At 43.6% G+C, this 26,968-nt stretch overlaps 1 protein-coding gene across 2 annotated transcripts in view; it reads right to left on the bottom strand.

The window, feature by feature from the left end:
- The window catches only part of LOC118370065 (protein TMEPAI-like), a 79,668-nt gene extending 53,040 nt beyond the window's left edge, over window positions 1-26,628 (bottom strand). For both annotated transcript variants that reach the window (XM_035754858.2, XM_035754859.2), the window contains exon 1: window positions 26,086-26,628. In XM_035754858.2, coding sequence (XP_035610751.1) covers window positions 26,086-26,191 — 106 coding nt within the window. In that variant the 5' untranslated portion in view covers window positions 26,192-26,628. The remainder of the gene's footprint in view (window positions 1-26,085) is intronic.
- Window positions 26,629-26,968: the final 340 nt, after the last annotated feature.

The following is a 26,968-nucleotide window of genomic DNA, read 5'->3' as shown; positions in this document are numbered from 1 at the left end:
ACATAAGGGGAAGCGGATAACGATTCTTAACCGTTATGTCATTCAGCCCTCGATAATCCACGCAGGGGCGCAGAGTACCGTCCTTCTTCTTAACAAAAAAAAACCCCGCTCCGGCGGGAGGAAGAAGGCACCACGGTACCGGCGTCGAGAGAAACAGACAAATAATCCTCGAGAGCCTTACGTTCGGGAGCCGACAGAGAGTATAGTCTACCCCGAGGGGGAGTGGTCCCCGGAAGGAGATCAATACTACAATCATACGACCGGTGTGGAGGAAGGGAGTTGGCTCTGGACCGACTGAAGACCGTGCGCAGATCATGATATTCCTCCGGCACTCCTGTCAAATCACCAGGTTCCTCCTGAGAAGAGGGGACAGAAGAAACAGGAGGGATAGCAGACATTAAACACTTCACATGACAAGAAACGTTCCAGGATAGGATAGAATTACTAGACCAATTAATAGAAGGATTATGACATACTAGCCAGGGATGACCCAAAACAACAGGTGTAAAAGGTGAACGAAAAATCAAAAAAGAAATGGTCTCACTGTGGTTACCAGATACTGTGAGGGTTAAAGGTAGTGTCTCACATCTGATACTGGGGAGAAGACTACCATCTAAGGCGAACATGGGCGTGGGCTTCCCTAACTGTCTGAGAGGAATGTCATGTTTCCGAGCCCATGCTTCGTCCATAAAACAACCCTCAGCCCCAGAGTCTATCAAGGCACTGCAGGAAGCAGCCGAACCGGTCCAGCGTAAATGGACCGACAAGGTAGTACAGGATCTAGATGGAGAGACCTGAGTAGTAGCGCTCACCAGTAGCCCTCCGCTTACTGATGAGCTCTGGCCTTTTACTGGACATGAACTGACAAAATGTCCAGCAGAACCGCAATAGAGGCAAAGGCGGTTGGTGATCCTCCGTTCCCTCTCCTTAGTCGAGATGCGAATACCTCCCAGCTGCATGGGCTCAGTCTCAGAGCCGGAGGGAGGCGATGGTTGAGATGCGGAGAGGGGAACACCGTTAACGCGAGCTCTCTTCCACGAGCTCGGTGACGAAGATCTACCCGTCGTTCTATGCGGATGGCGAGTGCAATCAAAGAGTCCACGCTGGAAGGAACCTCCCGGGAGAGAATCTCATCTTTAACCTCAGCGTGGAGTCCCTCCAGAAAACGAGCGAGCAACGCCGGCTCGTTCCAGTCACTGGAGGCAGCAAGAGTGCGAAACTCTATAGAGTAATCCGTTATGGATCGATCACCTTGACATAGAGAAGCCAGGGCCCTGGAAGCCTCCTTACCAAAAACTGAACGATCAAAAACCCGTATCATCTCCTCTTTAAAGTTCAGATAATTGTTAGAACACTCAGCTCTTGCCTCCCAGATAGCTGTGCCCCACTCCCGAGCCCGACCAGTAAGGAGTGAAATGACGTAAGCAATCCGAGCTCTCTCTCCAGAGTATGTGTTGGGTTGGAGAGAACACAATATCACACTGGGTGAGAAAGGAGCGGCACTCAGTGGGCTGCCCAGAGTAACATGGCGGGTTATTAACCCTAGGTTCCGGAGACTCGGAAGACCAGGAAGTAGCTGGTGGCACGAGACGAAGACTCCGAAACTGTCCTGAGAGGTCGGAAACCTGGCCGGCCAGGGTCTCAACGGCATGACGAGCAGCAGACAATTCCTGCTCGTGTCTGCCGAGCATAGCTCCATGGATCTCGACGGCAGTGTTGCGAGAATCCGTAGTCGCTGGGTCCATTCTTGGTCGGATCCTTCTGTTATGCAGGTGAATGAGGACCCAAAAGCGACTTAACGAAACAGAGTCTTTATTCCAGTATTTGACAAAAGTGACAATCCTGGAAATTATCAAGGTGAAAACAAAACAGAAAAACTGAAATCCACTCGTCAGTAGAAAGGACTGACTGGAGACTCGAGCATAGACTGCAGGTTGCTTCGGGAAGGCACCGGCCGTAGCAGACCTAGACACCTGCTCACACGCAGCATCTGAAGACGGTAAAACACGACAGGGCGAGACAAGGACACAGAACTGCGAACATCATACAAGGATCCGACAAGGACAGAAGCGGAAAACAAGGGGAGAAATAGGGCTCTAATCAGAGGGCAAAAATAGGGGACAGGTGTGAAAGAGTAAATGAGGTAGTTGGGAGAATGAGGAACAGCTGGGAGCAGGAACGGAACGATAGAGAGAGAGAGCGAGAGAGGGAGAGAGGGAGGGAAGAGAGGGATAGAAAGAGGGAAAGAACCTAATAAGACCAGCAGAGGGAAACGAATAGAAGGGAAGCACAGAGACAAGACATGATAACCAATGATAAAACATGACACGACGAGCATTGGAGCCAGTGTAATAGAATTCAATCTTAGTCCTGTATTTATGCTTTGCTTGTATGATGGTTCGTCTGAGGGCATAGTGGGATTTCTTATAAGCGTCCGGGTTAGAGACCCGCTCCTTGAAAGTGGCAGCTCCACCCTTTAGCTTAGTGCAGATGTTGTCTGTATTCCATGGCTTCTGGTTCGGGTATGCACGTACGGTCACTGTGGGGACAATGTCATTGGTGCACTTATTGATGAAGCCGGTGACTGATGTGGTATACTCCTCAATGCCATCGGATGAGTCCTGAACATATTCCAGCAAAACAGTCCTGTAGCTTAGTATCTGCGTCATCTGACCACTTCCGTATTGAGCAAGTCACTGGTACTTCTTGCTTTAGTTTTTGCTTGTAAGCAGGAATCAGGGGGATAGAAAATGCTGGTCTAGATGTTTCTTCCCCTCTTGTTGCACATGTACAATGCTTGGAGAAATTAGGTAAACGGATATAAGTTTCCCTGCAATATGGTCCCCGGCCACTAGGAGTGCCGCTTCTAGATTAGCATTTTCTTGTTTGCTTATGGCTTTATACAGTTCATTGGGTGTGGTCTTAGTGCCAGCATCGGTTTGTGGTGGTAAACAGACAGGTACGAAAAATATAGATGAAAACGCTCTTGGTAAATAGTGTGGTCTTTAGCTTATCATGATACTCTACCTCAGGCGAGCAAAACGTGGAGAATTACTTAATATTTGATTTTGCGCACCAGCTGTTATTGACAAATAGACACAGACCTCCATCCCTCGTCTTACCGGAGGTAGCTGTTTCATCTTGCCGATGCATGAAAAACCCAGCCAACTGTTTATGATCCATGTCGTTGCCCCGACTCGGTGAAACATAAGATATTACAGTTTTTAATGTCTCGTTGGTAGGATAGTCTTTAACAGAGATCATTCAGTTTATTATCCAATAATTGCACGTTGGCCAATAGGACGGATGGTAGAGGCGGGTTACCCACTCACTGACAAATTCTCACAAGGACTTGTGTCCCTGTATCTGCGTATTCTCTTCACGCAATGACAGGGATATGTGCCTTGTCGGGTATCTGGAGTAAATCATTCGCATCCGACTCGTTCAGGAGAAAATATTTGTCCAGTTCAAGGTCAGTAATTGCTGTTCTGAAACCCAGAAGCTCTTTTCGGTCATAAGAGACAGTAGCAGAAACATTATGTACAAAGCAAGGCAAAAAAATACAACAATAGTACAATTGGTTTGGAGCCTGTAAAACGGCAGCCATCTTCTCCCAATTAGGCCCTAATCTACTATACTACAAGGTCCTACTTTGTGCACATAAAGCAGAAAGGATCCCTAAACAGAGATCTGCAATAGGCTACACTCAGTTTACCTATATTCACCCCTAAACTAGTAGACATTTGTCTGATTCATTCCGGCCAGTTTCAGACAGGACCCCAGGGCTGCCAGCCTGCCAGCCACTGTGGATAATAACTAAATGACAAAAGAGACACCACCTGTAAATGGGTATAAAAATAGTGAGGGCCCCCATGTGATCTCCGTGACTTTTACACTGGGCGGCAAGAGAAGGTTAGTGTGACTATGAGTGTACGCCGTAGAGGGAGGGGTGGCAGGGAGGGAGGTTGGAGTGACAGGGGGGTTTGTATTTATAGAAAGGGGGAACCTCTGCTTAACGAGTGTGAGAACTCGTGCCAGATGGGCAGTGAAGGATCCTTTGGCTTTAAATGTACAGAGAGAGGGTGGGCCTTGTCCCTTTAAAAAGGGGCACTGTATTGAATATAGGTGCCCCTGTGTCCTCATTGGTTCAGCTGCCATTCTTTCCTCATGGGGGTGCTTTTTGTGTGTCCTACAGACCTAAAATCCTTTAAACCAAGAGCCCTAGCTACACAGAATTTAACAGGGCCAAAGGACTCGGAGCTCATCTGGGTTTGCAGACTAGCTTCTAAGCTAATCCTGCAGATAGTGTACTGAAAGGATTCGACTGAGCCGAAGTACTGCCAACAGACAGACACAAAAAAATGATCCTGTCGAAAGTTAAATTCTTCAGGGGCCTCATTTATAAAAAATATAAAAACTGAGCTTGACGCAATAATATAATTTCCTCCAAGCAAGCCATGCATACACACATCTAGTGGTTGAAGAACTGTCTTGAAAGCAGGCAAGTAGGCCTAAGTATTTTGTGCAAATGGGGGATATGATGACATGCTTATTCATTGAAACATAATAACAAGATTCAGGCATTTGCCATTAGATGTTTTTTGGAATGGGTAGTCTGAAATATCGTTTCGTAAATGTGAGTGAATAGTTCAGTCCAAGAGTCTCTCTTCTCTGGCAGTGCTGCATCAAGCAGTAACAAAAAAATCAGCTGCCGGGTAGTCCCAGAGTTGAGAGAGAACTTGGGTAAATGCATTGGCGCAATTACAAATGTGGACTGACGATTTACAAAAACATAGGCACGTGGACTTTCGGTTTCTGTCCCTCTAAAACCAGACCGAAAATAAATTCTAAATAACAAACTGGCTTTATTTACCACAGTGTGAAAGAGTGACAGACCCTCTATATAAAGTGAGTTTCTGAAACTGAATGAAAGAGAGTCCAGAGAGGATAAGGAGGGGAAAAGGGTTGCCCATATTTTCAAGACCTAAGCTACTTCATTTATTTATGAAATGTACTAGTTTATTTAGGCTATTTAATATACACTGCTCAAAAAAAAGGGAACACTTAAACAGCACAATGTAAATCCAAGTCAATCACACTTCTGTGAAATCAAACTGTCCACTTAGGAAGCAACACTGGTTGACAATAAATGTCACATGCTGTTGTGCAAATGGAATAGACATCAGGTGGAAATTATAGGCAATTAGCAAGACACCCCCAATAAAGGAGTGGTTCTGCAGGTGGTGACCACAGACCACTTCTCAGTTCCTATGCTTCCTGGCTGATGTTTTGGTCACTTTTGAATGCTGGCGGTGCTTTCACTCTAGTCGTAGCATGAGACGGAGTCTACAACCCACACAAGTGGCTCAGGTAGTGCAGCTCATACAGGATGGAACATCAATGCGAGCTGTGGCAAGAAGGTTTGATGTGTCTGTCAGCGTAGTGTCCAGAGTATGGAGGCACTACCAGGAGACAGGCCAGTACAACAGGAGACGTGGAGGAGGCCGTAGGAGGGCAACAACCCAGCAGCAGGACCGCTACATCCGCCTTTGTGCAAGGAGGAGCAGGAGGAGCACTGCCAGAGCCCTGCAAAATGACCTCCAGCAGGCCACAAATGTGCATGTGTCTGCTTAAACGGTCAGAAACAGACTCCATGGGGGTGGTATGAGGGCCCGACGTCCACAGGTGGGGGTTGTGCTTACAGCCCAACACCGTGCAGGACGTTTGGCATTTGCCAGAGAACACCCAAGATTGGCAAATTCGCCACTTGCGCCCTGTGCTCTTCACAGGTGAAAGCAGGTTCACACTGAGCACGTGACAGACGTGACAGAGTCTGGAGATGCCGTGGAGAACGTTCTGCTGCCTGCAACATCCTCCAGCATGACCGGTTTGGCGGTGGGTCAGTCATGGTGTGGGGTGGCATTTCTATGGGGGGGCCGCACAGCCCTCCATGTGCTCGCCAGAGGTAGCCTGACTGCCATTAGGTACCGAGATGAGATCCTCAGACCCTCAGAATATTTCATTCATTCAGATCTAGGATGTGTTATTTTAGTGTTCCTTTTATTTTTTGGAGCAGTGTATTTGCTTAGGCTTGGTCAATTTAGTATGCTATTTGTCAGCATAAAAGCTGAGTGACTCACTAATTCGTGGCTTTGTATCTAAAATAAATAAGTACCAACATTTTTTCTGATGGTCTTTAAAAAATAAATGTTAATCTGCACAAGTTGTGTGTGTTCAATTATTTGTGACATTGTGGTTACAATGAAAAATGTAAACTTTTTATTTTGCTTTTCTTTTTATTGGCCAGTCTGAGATATTACTTTTTCTTTGTAACTCTGCCTAAAAGGCCAGCATCCCAGAGTCACCTCTTCACTGTTGACGTTGAGCCTGGTGTTTTGCGAGTTCTATTCTGGTTCTAAAGAAGGCCAGTTCTAACATAATTGGAAAAAGGGTTTTCTAATGATCAATTAGCCTTTTAAAATGATAAACTTGGATTAGCTAACACAATGTGCCATTGGAACACAGGAGTGATGGTTGCTGATAATGGGCCTCTGTATGCCTATGTAGATATTCCATTTTAAAAAATCAGCCGTTTCCAGCTACAATAGTAATTTACAACATTAACAATGTCTACATTGTATTTCTGATCAATTTTTTTTTAATTATTATTTTTTAATAATTTTATAATAATTTGAAATAATGAAATAATTTGATGTTGTTTTAATGGACAAGAGGGGAAAAAACAAGGGAATTTCTAAGTGACCCCAAACATTTGAACATTAGTGTAAATGACCCTCTTTTGTAAAGACTACAGCTTGCTTAAAACTTCTTATGGCTGAAATCCCGTTAACGGGATCGATTTGACAACAGCCAGTGAAAGTGCAGGGTGCCAAATTCAAACAACAGAAATCTCATAATTAAAATTCCTCAAACATACAAGTATTTTACACCATTTTAAAGATACACTTGTTGTTAATCCCACCACAGTGTCCGATTTCAAAACGGCTTTACGACAAATTCATACCATGCGATTGTTAGGTCAGCGCCTAGTCACAGAAAAACACAGCCATTTTTCCAGCCAAAGAGAGGAGTCACAAAAAGCAGAAATATAGATAAAATTATAGATAATATATAGATAATATAGATAATAGATAATATATAATATCCCCCATTAAGCAGCGAGTCGAGTCAGAGGCCGAGCCTTCTCTTGTCTCTACTCCTCCCGTTACGGGGTCTGAGACGCCGAAGCTTCCCACCATTAGCTCTGACAAATTGAAAACTCTAGTCATTGGCGACTCCATTACCCGCAGTATTAGACTTAAAACGAATCATCCAGCGATTATACACTGTTTACCAGGGGGCATGGCTACCGACGTTAAGGCTAATCTGAAGATGGTGCTGGCTAAAGCTAAAACTGGCGAGTGTAGAGAGTATAGAGATATTGTTATCCACGTCGGCACCAACGCATGTTAAATCGGATCGAAACTCTAGCCCCTCTCAGTTAGGGGGAGTGATGAGTCTACAGCAGAGTCTCAACACTCAATCACTGGTTGAAAACAGTTTTCGGCCGCTCCCAAAAGATAGAATTTGTAGATAATTGGCCCTCTTTCTGGGACTCACCCACAAACAGGACCAAGCCTGACCTGCTGAGGAGTGACGGACTCCATCCTAGCTGGAGGGGTGCTCTCATCTTATCTACCAACATAGACAGGGCTCTAACTCCTCTAGCTCCACAATGAAATGTTAGCCAGCCTGCCAGCATAGTGGAGTCTGCCACTAGCACAGTCAGTGTAGTCAGCTCAGCTATCACCATTGAGACCGTGTCTGTGCCTCGACCTAGGTTGGGCAAAACTAAACATGGCGTGTTCTGGTTCTGGACACCGCTGGTTCTGCTCACACTGCCCTACCCTGTGCTCTGACCTCTTTCTCCCCTCTCTCTCCAGATGAAATCTCGCGTCTTGTGACGGCCGGCCGCCCAACAACCTGCCCGCTTGACCCTATCCCCTCCTCTCTTCTCCAGACCATTTCCGGAGACCTTCTCCCTTACCTCACCTCGCTCATCAACTCATCCCTGACCGCTGGCTACGTCCCTTCCGTCTTCAAGAGAGCGAGAGTTGCACCCCTTCTGAAAAAACCTACACTCGATCCCTCCGATGTCAACAACTACAGACCAGTATCCCTTCTTTCTTTTCTCTCCAAAACTCTTGAACGTGCCGTCCTTGGCCAGCTCTCCCGCTATCTCTCTCAGAATGACCTTCTTGATCCAAATCAGTCAGGTTTCAAGACTAGTCATTCAACTGAGACTGCTCTTCTCTGTATCACGGAGGCGCTCCGCACTGCTAAAGCTAACTCTCTCTCCTCTGCTCTCATCCTTCTAGACCTATCGGCTGCCTTCGATACTGTGAACCATCAGATCCTCCTCTCCACCCTCTCCGAGTTGGGCATCTCCGGCGCGGCCCACGCTTGGATTGCGTCCTACCTGACAGGTCGCTCCTACCAGGTGGCGTGGCGAGAATCTGTCTCCTCACCACGCGCTCTCACCACTGGTGTCCCCCAGGGCTCTGTTCTAGGCCCTCTCCTATTCTCGCTATACACCAAGTCACTTGGCTCTGTCATAACCTCACATGGTCTCTCCTATCATTGCTATGCAGACGACACACAATTAATCTTCTCCTTTCCCCCTTCTGATGACCAGGTGGCGAATCGCATCTCTGCATGTCTGGCAGACATATCAGTGTGGATGACGGATCACCACCTCAAGCTGAACCTCGGCAAGACGGAGCTGCTCTTCCTCCCGGGGAAGGACTGCCCGTTCCATGATTTCGCCATCACGGTTGACAACTCCATTGTGTCCTCCTCCCAGAGCGCTAAGAACCTTGGAGTGATCCTGGACAACACCCTGTCGTTCTCAACTAACATCAAGGCGGTGGCCCGTTCCTGTAGGTTCATGCTCTACAACATCCGCAGAGTACGACCCTGCCTCACACAGGAAGCGGCGCAGGTCCTAATCCAGGCACTTGTCATCTCCCGTCTGGATTACTGCAACTCGCTGTTGGCTGGGCTCCCTGCCTGTGCCATTAAACCCCTACAACTCATCCAGAACGCCGCAGCCCGTCTGGTGTTCAACCTTCCCAAGTTCTCTCACGTCACCCCGCTCCTCCGCTCTCTCCACTGGCTTCCAGTTGAAGCTCGCATCCGCTACAAGACCATGGTGCTTGCCTACGGAGCTGTGAGGGGAACGGCACCTCAGTACCTCCAGGCTCTGATCAGGCCCTACACCCAAACAAGGGCACTGCGTTCATCCACCTCTGGCCTGCTCGCCTCCCTACCACTGAGGAAGTACAGTTCCCGCTCAGCCCAGTCAAAACTGTTCGCTGCTCTGGCCCCCAATGGTGGAACAAACTCCCTCACGATGCCAGGACAGCGGAGTCAATCACCACCTTCCGGAGACACCTGAAACCCCACCTCTTTAAGGAATACCTAGGATAGGATAAAGTAATCCTTCTCACCCCCCTTAAAAGATTTAGATGCACTATTGTAAAGTGGCTGTTCCACTGGATGTCATAAGGTGAATGCACCAATTTGTAAGTCGCTCTGGATAAGAGTGTCTGCTAAATGACTTAAATGTAATGTAAATGTGTTCGCCTTAGAAATCTCACTAGGATAAAGACCTCCATTCCTGTCATTATTGAAAGAGATCATGACCTTACATCTCAAAATAGGGCTACTTAATGTTAGATCCCTCACTTCAAAGTTATAGTCAATGAACTAATCACTGATCATAATCTTGATGTGATTGGCCTGACTGAAACATGGCTTAAGCCTGATGAATTTACTGTGTTAAATGAGGCCTCACCTCCTGGCTACACTAGTGACCATATCCCCCGTGCATCCTGCAAAGGTGGAGGTGTTGCTAACATTTACGATAGCAAATTTCAATTTACAAAAACAAAATGGCGTTTTCGTCTTTTGAGCTTCTAGTCATGAAATCTATGCAGCCTACTCAATCACTTTTTATAGCGACTGTTCACAGGCATCCTGGGCCATATACAGCATTCCTCATTGAGTTCCCTGAATTCCTATCGGACCTTGTAGTCATAGCAGATAATATTCTAATCTTTGGTGACTTTAATATTCACATGGAAAAGTCCACAGACCCACTCCAAAAGGCTTTCGGAGCCATCATCGACTCAGTGGGTTTTGTCCAACATGTCTCTGGACCCACTCACTGTCACGGTCATACGCTGGACCTAGTTTTGTCCAATGGAATAAATGTTGTGGATCTTGATGTTTTTCCTCATAATCCTGGACTATCGGACCACCATTTTATTATGTTTGCAATTGCAGCAAATAATCCGCTCAGACCCCAACCAAGGAACATCAAAAGTCGTGCTATAAATTCACAGACAACACAAAGATTCCTTGATGTCCTTCCAGATTCCCTCTGTCTACCCATGGACGCCAGAGGACAAAAATCAGTTAACCACCTAACTGAGGAACTCAATTTAACCTTGCGCAATACCCTAGATGCAGTTGCACCCCTAAAAACAAAAAACATTTCTCATAAGAAACTAGCTCCCTGGAACACAGAAAATACCCGAGCTCTGAAGCAAGCTTCCAGAAAATTGGAACGGAAATGGCGCCACACCAAACTGGAAGTCTTCCGACTAGCTTGGAAAGACAGTACGGTGGAGTAGCGAAGAGCCCTTACTGCTGCTCGATCATCCTATTTTTCTAACTTAATTGAGGAAAATAAGAACAATCCGAAATTCCTTTTTGATACTGTCGCAAAGCTAACTAAAAAGCAGCATTCCCCAAGAGAGGATGACTTTCACTTTAGCAGTGATAAATTCATGAACTTCTTTGAGGACAAGATCATGATTATTAGAAAGCAAATTACGGACTCCTATTTAAATCTGCGTATTCCTTCAAAGCTCAGTTGTCCTGAGTCTGCACAACTCTGCCAGGACCTAGGATCAAGAGAGACGCTCAAGTGTTTTAGTACTATATCTCTTGACACAATGATGAAAATAATCATGGCATCTAAACCTTCAAGCTGCATACTGGACCCTATTCCAACTAAACTACTGAAAGAGCTGCTTGCTGTGCTTGGCACTCCTATGTTGAACATAATAAACGGCTCTCTATCCACCGGATGTGTACCAAACTCACTAAAAGTGGAAGTAATAAAGCCTCTCTGGAAAAAGCCAAACCTTGACCCAGAAAATATATTTTTTTAAATGAATCGGCCTATATCGAATCTTCCATTCCTCTCAAAAAATTTAGAAAAGGCTAAAACTCTGCAACTCACTGCCTTCCTGAAGACAAACAATGTATACGAAATGCTTCAGTCTGGTTTTAGACCCCATCATAGCACTGAGACTGCACTTGTGAAGGTGGTAAATGACCTTTTAATGGCATCAGACCGAGGCTCTGCATCTGTCCTCGTGCTCCTAGACCTTAGTGCTGCTTTTGATACCATCGATCACCACATTCTTTTGGAGAGATTGGAAACCCAAATTGGTCTACACGGACAAGTTCTGGCCTGGTTTAGATCTTATCTGTCGGAAAGATATCAGTTTGTCTCTGTGAATGGTTTGTCCTCTGACAAATCAACTGTACATTTCGGTGTTCCTCAAGGTTCTGTTTTAGGACCACTATTGTTTTTACTATATATTTTACCTCTTGGGGATGTCATTCGAAAACATAATGTTATCTTTCACTGTTATGCGGATGACACACAGCTGTACATTTCAATGAAACATGGTGAAGCCCCAAAATGGCCCTCACCAGAAGCATGTGTTTCAGACATAAGAAGGTGGATGGCTGCAAACTTTCTACTTTTAGACTCGGACAAAACAGAGATGCTTGTTCTAGGTCCCAAGAAACAAAGAGATATTCTGATGAATCTGACAATTAATCTTAATGGTTATACAGTCGTCTCAAATAAAACTGTGAAGGACCTCGGCGTTACTCTGGACCCTGATCTCTCTTTTGAAGAACATATCAAGACCATTTCAAGGACAGCTTTTTTCCATCTACTTAACATTGCAAAAATCAGAAACTTTCTGTCCAACAATGATGCATCCATGCTTTTGTCACTTCTAGGTTAGACTACTGCAATGCTCTACTTTCCGGCTACCCGGATAAAGCACTTAATAAACTTCAGTTAGTGCTAAATACGGCTGCTAGAATCCTAACTAGGAACCAAAAAATCATATTGATCATATTACTCCAGTGCTAGCCTCCCTACACTGGCTTCCTGTCAAGGCAAGGGCTGATTTCAGTATTACTGCTAACCTACAAAGCATTACATGGGCTTGCTCCTACCTATCTCTCTGATTTGGTCCTGCCGTACATACCTACACGTACGCTACGGTCACAAGACGCAGGCCTCCTAATTGTCCCTAGAGTTTCTAAGCATACAGCTGGAGGCAGGGCTTTCTCCAATAGAGCTCCATTTTTATGGAACGGTCTGCCTACCCATGTCAGAGACGCAAACTCGGTCTCAACCTTTAAGTCTTTACTGAAGACTCATTACTTCAGTGGGTCATATGATTGAGTGTAGTCTGGCCCAGGAGTGGGAAGGTGAACGGAAAGGCTCTGGAGCAACGAACCGCCCTTGCTGTCTCTGCCTAGCCGGTTCCCCTCTTTCCACTGGGATTCTCTGCATCTAACCCTATTACAGGGGCTGAGTCACTGGCTTACTGGGGCTCTCTCATACCGTCCCTGGGAGGGGTGCATCACCTGAGAGGGGTGCGTCACCTGAGTGGGTTGAGTCACTGATGTGATCATCCTGTCTGGGTTGGCACCCCCCTTGGGTTGTGCCTTGGCGGAGATCCTTGTGGGCTATACTCAGCCTTGTCTCAGGATGGTAAGTTGGTGGTTGAAGATATCCCTCTAGTGGTGTGGGGGCTGTGCTTTGGCAAAGTGGGTGGGGTTATATCCTTCCTGTTTGGCCCTGTCCGGGGGTGTCCCCGGATGGGGCCACAGTGTCTCCTGACCCCTCCTGTCTCAGCCTCCAGCATTTATGCTGCAGTAGTTTGATGAAAATACAAGTGTTATTCATGGAATTAAAGATGTACTTCTCCATAATGCAACCGCTGTGTCAGATTTTAAAAAATCTTCACAGCTAAAGCACACCATGGAATAATCTGAATACAGCACTCAGAGACCAAAACAAGCCATACAGATACCCGCGATGTTGTGGAGTCAACAGAAGTCAAAAATAGCATTATAAATATACACTTACCTTTGATGATCTTCATCAGAATGCACTCCCAGGAATCCCAGTTCTACAATAAATGTTTGTTTTGTTCAATAAAGTCCATCATTTATGTCCAAATACCTCCTTTTTGTTTGCGTGTTTAGTTCACAAATCCAAATTCACAGCTAGCCACCTGACTGAATATCAGCGACTATTTACCAGTTGTACACTCATTCTCCGAGAGTCAGGTTTTTTTGTTTGGGGGATGTCTGTTGACAGGGCAGGAGTCAAGGGACGTTCAAGAAAAGTGCCTTAGGTCCGGCATCTCACAAGCCCACTGTCAGCGGCATCTCTACTTGCCCCTTCTCTACTTATTTTACACCTGCTACATTATCTCTCACTGGGGTCAGGGGATATAGAGAGAGGAGCAACATTCTGTTAATATTATGGATCTCTTCCAAAAAGGTTGGCGAGCTTCTCCGTAGTGTTTGTGTGTGTGCAGGCAGGCTAAATAAAGCCAGAATTACAGAGCAGAGTGGCCTGTAAAACAGCTGTGTGTAACAAGCAGAGAGCCTAGATTTCTTGGCCGGTGTGAGATTGCAAAAGTCTGTGATGTGGTTTGCGTATTGCTATATAAATATAGTAATCCAAAAAAAGAAGATGGTAAAATGGAGGCCCTAGCAGAACAATAATGTGCCGTCTCTGTTCTGGGCAGGTTGAGATCTTTCTTTCTCTTTCTCAGTCTTCTTCCGTTTGGTTGTTTTGAAGAGAGAGAACTATTTCATTGAGGCTATTAGGGCTGTTATGGTGTGGAGTGGGCTGTGTTAAATGGAGAGAGAAAGGCAACCGGTGAAGCACACAGATCAGTGCTTCTCAGTGTTGTGGTTACAGTTCTGATGGAACAGTTCTGGATCCCGCAGTCACAAAAAAGGCACAACATGTTCAGTGGCAAGGAAAGAGAGACAAAACGGAGGATGGTGAGTGAAAGAAGAAATTGTGTTTTTGTTTGGGATCTTTTGCAGAACGGAGAAGTACCTGTGTTTTGTGGTTGATACAGTGCTGTACCAAAACGCTTTTGTTAAAAAAAATTCCCAGATGGGAGTAGGATGAGCTTGAAAGGTGTGTGTGTGCAAAAGTGTGTTTTTAGAACCAGACACAATAACCTTAAATGACGTGGTCAAACAATCCCCCCCCCTGTTCCAACACAACCGGTGCACAAACGCACGCACAGGCACACACAAATCCCGAGGGCTCGACAGACAGACAACCTCTGACAAGCGTCTAGGCTTGCTGCAGCTGCCCTCAGCTGAGCTCAATCCTCGCACACGCACCCACATGCACACACAATTAAACAAGGTCTCTGACCCAATTCCAGCCAAGGCTGTTCATAATAATGCTCTGCTCTGCCTTTTTAACAACACTATCAACAAGGCAGGTCCTACAGGCTCTAGTTTTGTCACACCAGGAATACTGTTCAGTCGTGTGGTCAGATGCCACAAAGAGAGACCTCGGAGAATTACAAATGTCTCAGAACAGGGCAGCACATCTGGCCCTTAAATGTACACAGAGCTTCAATTAATGATATGCATGTCAATCTCTCCTGGTTCAAAATGGAGGAGAGATTGACATCATCACTACTTGTTTTCGTAAGACGGGTTGACATGCGGAATGCACCGAGTCGTCCGTTTAAACTACGAGCACACAGCTCAGACACCCATGAATACCCCACAAGACATGCCACCAGAGGTCCCTTCACAATCCCAAAGTTAAGAACAGACTGTGGGAGGCACACATTACTACATAGAGCAATGGCAACATGGAACTATATTCCATATCAGGTAACTGATGCAAGCAGTAGAATCACATAGAAAAAAATCAAATAAATAAATACACCTTATGGAACAGCGGGGACTGTGAAGAGACACACATACACGATAAAACACACACGTACACATGGATTTTGAATTGTAGATATGTGGTAGTAGAGTAGTGGCCTGAGGGAACACACTTAATGTGTTGTGAAAAGTGTTATGAAATGTAACGTCATGGAATATTTGTAATTGCATATAACTGTCTTCATGTTGCTGGACCCCAGCAGCAAATGGGGATCCTTAATAAATACAAATACATCTCAACTGCACGAATTGCGTTAGCCTTGGCTTCATGCAACCACTTCCGGGCCATTTAAAGCTCCTTTAAACAAGATGGAACAGATATGAATCTAGGCATGTGCCCACTCACTCAACACCTCCACTATACACTGGACATGCAAGCTGCCAGGCAGATCTCGAATGAAGAGCTTCAGCACAAAGTTTCACACTGTGGGTATTGAATTTTAGGAGAGTTGATAAAGGGGAACACAGTGGCATGATTCTCAAAATACAGGAGGCATTCCACAGTACTTCATCGGGAGAGAGGTGATGTGTGTGAGCTAGAAGGGTTTGACTGTTAGATGTGCACTTACTGTTGAACATGTGCGCACACACACTTGTTCACACTCACTTACTAGCATGTATACTGTATACATGACGTGTGTGCAAACAAACACGTAAAATGACATGAACACACAAACATTATACACACACTGATACCCTCTCTCTCTTCTATCTGTCCCTCTTTTCCCAGAACTGAATAACCCAAATAAATGCTAACTCCCCCAAAAAAAGTCTCCAGTCTGGCACTCTGGCCAGCATCAGACAACAAAGGCCATGCATGTTAGTGCCTATCCCCTAGGGAAACAACTATTATCCATACAGAAAGCTGAGACCCAAAGTTGTGTTTGTTCCCGCAATTGCATTTTGAAATGTTATAAAATCACGAGGGGCACATGAGAGTGGAAAGAGCATGTGAGAGGCTCGCTCATTACAGCCGCTGGCCCCAGCGAAAGAGGCAGGCGCAGCGGCTGGCCAGACACTTTTATTACAGGAATCATGAGGATAATGCACTTTACTGTTTAATAAATTCATGGTTTTATCCCCACTAAAAATAGACGTTTTGATCAAGGTGACCAGGTAGAATGTGCAGCTCCCACCATTTGATACTCGCACAGACAAGTTAAAGGGTCACAAAATGCGAACGGGATGGGGGGTATACAAAGCATCATACATCTCAGAGCTCAAACTGCTTGCTCGCAAAGCCTTAAAATGCACCCTTATCCCTCACAGGCAAGTCCCCACATGTGCCCGATGGGACCCAAAGAGAGAGCCGTAGGGAGTTGAAGAAGAAGCAGGGTGAGGGAGTAAGTAAGGTATGCGGTCAGGACTCCCTTTGTGAAGTTTTCACCCCCTTGTGTTGCTGCGAGGTTTTGCCAGGTCTTGTGACTTCACCTCATTTCAAATGCAAATGAAAGCTGCTTGGCTAGCTAGTGTGTCAGAGCAGATGAGTGAAGACTTCAAAGGGCAGAGGCCTGTGTTTTCTCTATGACTGGGAAGTGAATGGTATTGATGAGATCATCAATACCACTAGCTTGCTAACCCACGGATATGTGGGTAGGTGGCTGGGAAGGGTGTGCACTCAGGGTTAAGTAGAGTGTCTAAAATAATCTTACCCTGCAATTACTGTACATACAAGATCCAGGGAGGGAGTACATTTGAAGGTATAAGCAAATAGTAATCTCCACAAAGTTACAGTCCTTCAACTTGAGTCAACGATCTAGCCTCCGAGAATGTGATATGGAAATTAGGGTTTGATTAAAAATGGTTTCCAATAAGCAGTCACAAATGCTCTAAAACGAGATGGTGCAACACCCTTACTTTCTCTCTGTCCTGCATGTTCAGATAGTACCTCCTCATTTCGACTCTCCGTTTCAGAGCGTTTTTGTACGTTTCATGCCCACTGAACATGACCTTGATGATCATTTAACCATGTTACTTTTGACTGGCTTCTTAAGGATAAAATATATTCTTCCATTTGAAAAAGAACAACAAGTATAGGAGAAGTCATATCTAATGGTAGCCTAATTTAACCATTAACTTGTGATTGGCCACTTCAAAATATTTCAATCCAACCACTTTATTTTCATTTCATTTCAGGAGGGAAGGAAGGGGGGTTACTGGACAAAACCTGTATCCTGTCCGGAGGAATATTCCCCATGTTGTTTCCTTTTAATTAGGGGCAGATTTTATATTTTTTGTCACTGCCTGGGCCCGTTATATGCCGTCCAGATGGTTACACTTCATAATCGTTTGATTCTCCAAAAGTAAATAGGAAGTGCTATTTCAATAAACACAAGATGGTGTGTTAGCCTCACTGAAAAGAAAGCGCCTGATAGTTCTGAGGTAAATGTTTAGGATGACCACAGCTTCAGTATTATGCTTCACACACAATGGGTGTATCCAATGTATCACACTATGTCCTATTTAGTAAGTTTTTTGTCCAAATGGAATGTGCTTTGAATGCCAGGATGTCCTAGTTAATTTAGTATTTTCATAAAGTAGGAATTCACTGTACAGGAATTCTTTGCGAAGGGAATCACCCTTTTTAGACCCACAGTTGAATGCAACCAGAAAAGGGGACAGGCTGTAAAAGAAAAGTGAGCAAATGGTGGTTGACAACATGATGGAGCATCAGAAGCATGTAGACCTCGTGCATAACAGTAGCATGCAGTAGCTTGAGGTGACCTTGGGAGCTCTGAGGTACAAAAAAAATCCCCTTTATTATAAAGCATTAGAGCATAGAGCAGTAGAGTTGAGAAACTTACAGAAGTTGCACACATGGGGGAACATTTTTAGTAGCCTAGGGTCCGGGAAGAATGTGGCCTTTTATAAATGCATTTCATGCAATACTATGTCATTTTCCATGACTGGCTACTTTGGCAGAATCTTTTTTAACTCAGCAGAAATGATCGAAATGACAGGCTACTTTGACAGTGACAAACTGAGAATCCGAGATCAATAAAAACGACCTTGCCTCGAATCCATCAATAGCCTAGGCCTAGGTGTTGTGGAGGACATGTCGTAGGCTATACAATATGAGGAGGAAATGATAGTCCTGAAAATACTTTCCAGTTTCACTGACCCACTCGCTGACGCGTTTTACCTTGTAAAAACAATAGTTGGAAGTTGATCAAACAGCAGAAAGATTCGTCTTCTCTTTTCTGCGGGAGTTTTCCCGCAATTGTATTGAAATATTGCGAAAGGCCTGTTTTGTCTGCATGTTGTTTGTTCACTGACAGACTTGCGACACATTCCCGACAGTAGGCTATGCCTTGTTATTGGGCTACACACAGTCCACAGCTAGGCTATTTTTTTTTTTAAAAGAAGCTATTGATCCTCTGTGGCTACATTATAGGCCTTATCATGGTGTAATAGGCTATTCTGAAATATTTGACATTTTTTTCCTTCTCCCATAACCACGGCCATGCGTTGGTCTCAAACATAGGTTACAATTAGAGATGTATCGGGATATATCGGAATAGGCCAATATTAGTCAAATATGCTGATGTCTAGTTCAATGCCGGTGTGAAAAAAAACGATGTCAAAGCTGAAGTGCATACCTATATAACGTAGATGTGTCGGGTGTATACAGTACGCAACGCCATAACAATAGCCCACACCAACATTGCATGGCATTTTACATTAAATTCAATATATTTGAATCAAAATGAAGGTGTCATGCAAAGTTACTCAAGTGTTTTGTGATGGGTTGGTGGGAAAACAATTTTGTCGGGCAAGAAAGTGAAAATGGAAAAACCACCAAAACCAAAACACCAAAAACTGAAATGGAGAGGCTGCATTGTCACTTTGTCACGAACCACAGAGACTAAAAAGATGGAAGGTGGTAGCATCACGTTGTGAAAGAAACAGACACAATGTGAGGAAGAAAAAGTTTGGAGAATAAACAAAATGAGTGGCCATAGAGATCGGCACGGGTGTGTAGGAAGGGGGAGGAGATAGCCACCTCTGCGATGAGCTGCCAGCGGCTGCAGAAGATTCCCATTGGCGTCCATGCCTCCCCCATTAGTCAGGTTGTTGTCACTGCCGGTCGGCGCACCCTCCCCAGTGCCAAGCCTCTCCAGCACCTCCAAGGAAGAGAGACGCTGTGGGATGAGGGGCCTGGGCTCACTAGATTGGGTCTGTGACCTTTGACCTGCCATCACCTTAGTGGCTGAGACATAATTTTTGGCCCGGTGAGACTGGAGAGACCTCTTCACCATGAATGGTGCAGGGCCCATGAGCAAGAGGTTCGCGGGGAGAGAGGAGGAGTTCTTTATTTTCTCCTGGTCTAGTTCAATGCCGATGTGAAAAACCAATGTCAAAGCTGAAGTGCATACCTATATAACGTAGATAGGTGACGTAATGACGTCAATAAAAATACAGCGCTACACGTGCAACAACAGCATTCCTAACCTGGCCCACAATGTCTGCTGTGTGGATCTATTTTGAAGTTTCAAAGGAAGATAACAGAATGCTATGTTTGTGGCGCTATTATTTCCCAAGGAGGGGAGAAAGTGAAAGAAATTTGTTTTGATTATGTTTTGCTGGTAACGGGGACATACGTAAATGCCAACAAAATAACTTTTTAGTCAGTGTGTGTGTGTCTCTGTGAGAGAAAGACGCATTGTATTTTCATTTTCTTTTACTACATCGGCCAACATTTCCAATGTTGATCTATGCCAAATGATCCTTTGGAATGCAAGAATAATGAAATATGTTGTATTAAATGTACTAACCCCCCTTTTCCATTATTTGCAGATACTAGAATACCTGACAGAGCCTACTATTCTTAGGAATGAAGATGCACTTGGATAATGAAGAAGTAACAAGCACCGTTTCCCCGTCCTAGCTAAAGCTGCGCGCAAGTATCTTGGTGCTCCCTGTACTAGTATGGACAGTAAGTGCCTTTTCAGTGCAGCTTCACACATTGTAGACGAAAAAAGAAACAGACTCTCTTGCGACAAAGCCGAGCAGGTCCTCTTTGTGAAGGAAAACCTCCCCCAAATGTTAAAGTTGTAAATGGAAAGTCATATTGTAACCCAGCCATCTAGAGCCACTGGTAGAATGTTTACTAAGCACAATGGCTTTTCTGTTGTTCATTCATGGCTGGTATAGGTCAAGATTTTCATTTAGTTTCAAACAAAGCAGTTGTTTGTTTTTTTCCTTAATGAAAGATGAAATGTGTTGTAAATGTTCTCTCATTTTACTAGTCACATCAGTTGAGCACATTTGAAAAGTTTGTTGTGCCATTTATAGCAGTTTATGACAGCCGAGACAGTCATTTTTTTGAAGCAGTTAAAGCTAAAATGATTAACTGCATTTTAGTTTAAACCAATATTCATTTCAAAGCATTTAAGTTTCTCCTTATTGTCAAGATTGGATAGTAAGAAGAGCCATCAACAACTTTAACAATCTTTGTAATACCCGGGCAGCTAAAATGTGTGTCTGTTGTGCGATAAAATACATTCATGGATGTGTCATTTTTCTAATTTACAAGTTATTAACACAATCTTTTCCTAACTGAACATATGACACTTTGTTTCAACTATTTAACTGTACTAGAATGCTTAAAAGGCTGCTAAAATGTTAAATATCTGGGGGTTTTTGGCAAGGAAAATATCAGTTATCGGTATCGGCCAAAAATGTCATATCGGTGCATCCCTAATTACAATGTTGCGCAAACCATAAGTCCTGGCCGACCCAACCCGAATCAACTCTTAGAATATCAGACCAGGCCTGAAAATCGACTTTTTTACATTGTTTTATCGGGGCAGGATAATTAACGAATGAACATTGACCGCTTTATTTATCATTTTTACATTGAAAAAACTAAAAAATATATTTTTCATTCCACGAGATGCTCCGGATCCGGCCAAATACCAGATCCGTGGCTGGGTATGTTCCCACTTTCTGTTTTCCTGCCCATCGCCAAAGTGAGGCTGCAGAATAATGATTTGCCTGCCTGATTCCCAGCCTGGCTCACAGGTGTGTGTGTGTGTGTGTGTGTGTGTGTGTGTGTGTGTGTGTGTGTGTGTGTGTGTGTGTGTGTGTGTGTGTGTGTGTGTGTGTGTGTGTGTGTGTGTGTGTGTGTGTGTGTGTATGATGTGTGTGTGTGTGTGTGTGTGTGGTTACCCTGGCATTCTCCTTCCACAATAAAAGCCCTTGCCTTTTAAAAAAATTCCAAACTGCAGATGGAATTACAGAGGGCACAATACTAAGTCTATTAAAAAAATATATTATTTAGCTACAAATGATTATGCCTATCTTCACTGCACTGGAGCCATCATTTCTTCAAACTTTTGGCCGAGAATATGGACAGAACCCACAGCATATCATATTCGGTATCTAAAGTTTACACTTGATTGAGAAATTAATTTCCATTTGAAAATAGTGAGACAACCAACCCTTGCCAAATACCCTTCCTTGTTTCTAAACCTTGGGAGCATTTAAGGTGGATTTAACGTCTGTAAGCCTCATTAGCGTTGGCGAGACTGCTCTGTTGGTTTTGCACCTCCAAGGTATACACCAAACTGCTGTTAGTTAGTTGGTTGTAGAGCAGCATTTACTGTGGCTTGTACTAGAGGTCGACCGATTCATCGGAACGGCCGATTAATTGCACTCCACGAGGAGACTGCGTGGCAGGGTTATGCGTGTTATGCGAGTGTATCAAGGAGCCAAGGTAAGATGGTAGCTAGCATTAAACTTATCTTTTAAAAAAACAATCATTCTTAACAATCACTAGTTAACTACACATGGTTTATGATATTACTAGTTTATCTAGCTTGCCCTGCATTGCATATAATCGATGCGGTGCCTGTTAATTTATCATTGAATCCCAGCCTACTTCGCCAAACGGGTGATTTAACAAGCGCATTCGCGAAAAAGCACTGTCGTTGCACCAATGTGTACCTAACCATAAACATCAACGCCTTTCTTAAAATCTATTTTTAAATCTATTTTTGTATATATTTTTAAACCTGCATATTTAGTTAATATTGCCTGCTAACATGAATTTCTTTTAACTAGGAAAATTGTGTCACTTCTCTTGCGTTCTGTGCAAGCAGGGTCAGGGTATATGCAGCAGTTTGGGCCGCCCGGCTCGTTGCAAACTGTGTGAAGACCATTTCCTAACAAAGACAGTAATTAATTTGCCAGAATTGTACATAATTATGACATAACATTGAAGGTTGTGCAATGTAACAGCAATATTTAGACTTAGGGATGCCACCCGTTAGATAAAATACGGAACGGTTTCGTATTTCACTGAAAGAATAAACGTTTTGTTTTCGAAATTATAGTTTCCAGATTTGACCATATTAATGACTAAGGCTCGTATTTCTGTGTGTTATTATATTATAATTATGTCTATGATTTGATAGAGCAGTCTGACTGAGTGATGGTAGGCAGCAGCAGGCTCGTAAGCATTCATTCAAACAGCACTTTCCTGCGTTTGCCAGCAGCTCTTCGCTGTGCTTCAAGCATTGAGCTGTTTATGAGTTCAAGCCTATCAACTCCCGAGATTAGGCTGGCAATACTAAAAGTACCTATTAGAACATCCAATAGTCAAAGGTATATGAAATACAAATAGTATAGAGAGAAATAGTCCTATAATAACTACAACCTAAAACTTCTTACCTGGGAATATTGAAGACTCATGTTAAAAAGGAACCATCAGCTTTCATTTGTTCTGAGCAAGGAACTTTAAACGTTAGCTTTTTTACATGGCACATATTGCACTTTTACTTTCTTTTCCAACACTTTGTTTTTGCATTATTTAAACCAAATTGAACATGTTTCATTATTTATTTGAGACTAAATTGATGTATTATATTAAGTTAAAATAAGTGTTCATTCAGTATTGTTGTAATTGTCATTATTACAAATATATATATATATATATATATATATATATATATATATAAATTAAATCGGCCGATTAATCGGTATCAGCTTTTTTGGTCCCCCAATAATTGGTATCGGCGTTGAAAAATCATAATCGGTCGACCTCTAGCTTATACCCCTGATAGCATTGACATGCCTATTAAAGGCAAACTCATATTTATATTTTTGGGGAGAGAGAGAGAGAAACAGATTAAAAGAAAAGCTGAACCTCTGCCCTTCATGTTTGTATAATGGGAGAGTATTATATTACGATTAATTACAGTATCACGATGTCTCGAACTGAGGGTAGTCCTTTTTGATTCCTCTCTGAGTCTGTCTTGCTGGGAAGGAATCAGAGCCTCGACAGAATCAAATGATCATCAACAGGAATTTGTCACATCAAGAAACCTAAAAGAGGTTCTTGGTTTCTAGTCTGGGCAAAGCAAAATAGCCATAAAAGGTAATAGCTTTTTATTTATGATAGACATAGACAATTCGGTATTGTGCATCAAAAGCTATTTTCCACCAGTGTTTATCATCATTGCATCAAATGAATAGGCTAAGTGTTGAGCAGTATTGGAAGCATAGACATACACTGAGTGTACAAAACATTAAGAAACCCAGCTCTGAAAGCTATGATCCCTTATTGATGTCATTGTTAAATCCACTTCAATCAGTGTAGATGAAGGGAAGGAGACAGGTTTAAAAATGATTTTTAAGCCTTGAGACAGTTGAGACATGGATTACGTATGTGGGCAATTCAGAGGGTGAATGGGCAAGACAAAATATTTATGTGCCTTTGATCAGGGTATGATAGTAGCTGCCAAGCGCAACGGTCTGTGTCAAGAACTGCAACGCTGCTGGGTTTTTCATGCTCCACAGTTTCCCGTGTGTATCAAGAATGGTCCACCAACCAATGTACATCCAGCCAATTTGACACAACTCTGGGAAGCATTGACGTCAACATGGGCCAGCATCTCTGTGGAACACTAAAAACACCTTGTAGTGTCCATACTCCAACAAATTGAGGCTGTTCTGAGGGCAAAGGGGTGGGGGGCTATTCTCAGTGTATAGGCTAAAGTGTTACTGAATAAATTAGGGGGGAAAGAGAAGATTGTGTACTGAATAAGTGCATTGTATAGGCCAAATGTGACAAATACCATCCTGAGAAAACTGTGGGTTGCGCAATAGCTTTCACTTCTGTAATCCCAAATAGAACTGTAAATTCGACTGGTTTTCCAAATGTGTGCTCTTTAGAATGCCAATCGAAACTTGAGATGAGCTCCCCGCCAACCCCACCCACATAGTCAGATAATAAGCATTGAAATAGATTTTAACATATTATTTTAAATGTGCAGAGAGAGAGAAAGACAGAGAGCATTCCCAAATAGACTGAGTTTTTGGTTAACAGAGGCAAACAGAGATAATATCCTCATTCTGGCAGTGGAATTTAGATTTTCTCTTCATCTGATTTTGAAGCTTGCTTGGGCATCCACCACATCTCGTTGTTTAGGCAGGCTGTCTAGACGAAACGAAGTGACTTCACAGTGTATTTAGACATGCACTTTACAGTTCATCTTCAATTGAGAATTGCCCTACCACAGAAAAACAAAGCAGTTCAGATAGGATACAAGAGGGCACCTTAATTATGGGGAAGCCAAGAGCAGGACACATTCGAAATTCCATCATCTCTGCACAAGCACTAAAAATACTGACATTTTGGCTCGTTCCTTGCGGAAAATATTTATCTGGAAAAGAGGAGACTGTACGCAGGAGACAGGAGCTCACAGTCCATTACTTAACGGTATTCAAAATGTCCAGATCTTTCTCTAAGATATATATACCGGTTGTCTCCTTTGGGAAACTTATCAAATGAGGGAGCATCTCAATCTCTCATTTTTATCCCCTCCATCTCTAGACAAAACATCACACAGCTCTTGCAGGCAGAGCTTAGCTTAATTGTCTTTAGAGGAAATTCCTCTTTTCTCCGAAATTACTTTTTGGGACTAGAGGGTCTGTCAGAGTAATATTCATCAAAGAGGATACATTAATTCCACTTGCCCCTGCCAAAATATGAGTCAATCAATAGACCACACATAATATAATAATAATAATAATAAATGCCATTTAGCAGACGCTTTTATCCAAAGCGACTTACAGTCATGTGTGCATACATTCTACGTATGGGTGGTCCCGGGAATCGAACCCACTACCCCGGCGTTACAAGCGCCATGCTCTACCAACTGAGCTACAGAAGGACCAACACATCATACGTCGACATGTCCAAGTGGATTTAGATGGGAAAATAATTGTATTGTTTATTGTTGTTGTTGTTAATGTTTAATAAATGTCCCCTCGACTCTAATTACACTATTTAATAAAAACATATTTATATTTGTTGCCCTATTTTATTGGGTTTATTAATTAAATTATTCATCCGTCTGAAAAAATCAATCTATTGATTTAAATATCCAAAATGCCACTGTATGCTGTCACTCCACCGTTGAAGATTTTGGATCACTGTCTGCACTTGTGAATAGAGCTCACTTCAATAACCTGAATTTGCTTTTATTGCCTATAGACATACACAATTCATGTACAAGGTTTGTAGTATAAAACATATTTGCGGAGACACCTTTTATGGAAGTTTGATTTAACTTATTTAGGATCAATTCGTGTATATCAGAGATAGCCAGACGTCTGACCTGCACAATAATAACGTTGTGACGATCAGATAAGCTTCTGTTTCATCATGTCAAACAATGGCAGACAGTTAAACGTTCAGTTGACGAAAATGTTAAGGACAAAAAGTTGCTTGCTGGGAGTTAACTCATGATATGGCTGACAAACACAAACGTTGCACACAAAAAAACAGGGCAGTCAGCCAGAAATTGTGCTGAATTGAAAGTATAAAGAGGTGGGATATCTAATAGTTTGCCTACCTGCCACGCAATGGAAGCCTACGCGAGCTAATATACCCAATCAAGCTTGGTCAGTCCAAGTGTGAAAGAAACGTGCAGAAAAGTAGCAATAGTTCTCTTGAACATTACAAAAAGTACTTACTGATCTCCATGCTTTGGAATGAAGTCGAGCGTTTGCAGTTACATGTACAGGATACATTGGTCTGTATGGCCGCTGTACCGTTTATTAGACCCATGAAGTTGAACATTTACATCTGGAAAGCTAAACGAAAAACGTCTCGAATATCTCTCCAGTTCACTTTTCATGCGCGCGGCGGGGCAGGAATCACAAAAAAAAAACATACGATATTTTATTTCTCGGTAAAATCTTCTGCGGGTGGAAGTCAGTGGTCTAGGGTCTCAGTTGCCTTCGTCCTCCCCCTCCCCCTACCCGGACCGCAGCCTGCGGTAGGTACTCCAGTATCCCTGATGTTTGTGAACAGACAGCTTGTGCTACTTTGTATCAGTCTGTCTGCTGGGCTTCTGAGCTCACCACCCACCTCATTCAAGTCCAAGTCGGCTGAGCTCCTATTGGGGGGTCCATGCAATCCGGGATCTTTGGGACGTCCCTTTCCCATTGAAGTTTACATTTAAAAAGGTTCATGCAAGGGTTAAGGTTATGGTTAGGTAAGGGTTATCGATATTGATATGGTTAAGGTCGGGGTCAGGTAAGGGTGGGAGTTAGGGTTAGGATTTAGGGCATGGACGTCCCGAGGATCCAGAATAGCTTTTTATTGGGGCGGGGCTTGGATGCAGACAGGATTACGTCAACACCAGACTTGAACAGGCAACAGTGACAGGATGTCTGGCCAATCGGATAGCAAAATCTGAAATCGACGCAGTTTATTATCGTAGCAATTGAGGGATTTCGATTAAGTGCACCGGGCTATGGCCTGTGACATACTCGCAAAAGTGGTGAGGGAGGAGTTATCTCCTCAAATCGAACGGTAATCTACCCGCTCGGCCATGGCGTCAACAAAGCAGCA

This window comes from Oncorhynchus keta, chromosome 37 (assembly GCF_023373465.1).
Source record: "Oncorhynchus keta strain PuntledgeMale-10-30-2019 chromosome 37, Oket_V2, whole genome shotgun sequence".
Lineage (NCBI taxonomy): Eukaryota > Metazoa > Chordata > Actinopteri > Salmoniformes > Salmonidae > Oncorhynchus > Oncorhynchus keta.
This window is presented reverse-complemented; position numbering and strand designations above follow the sequence as displayed.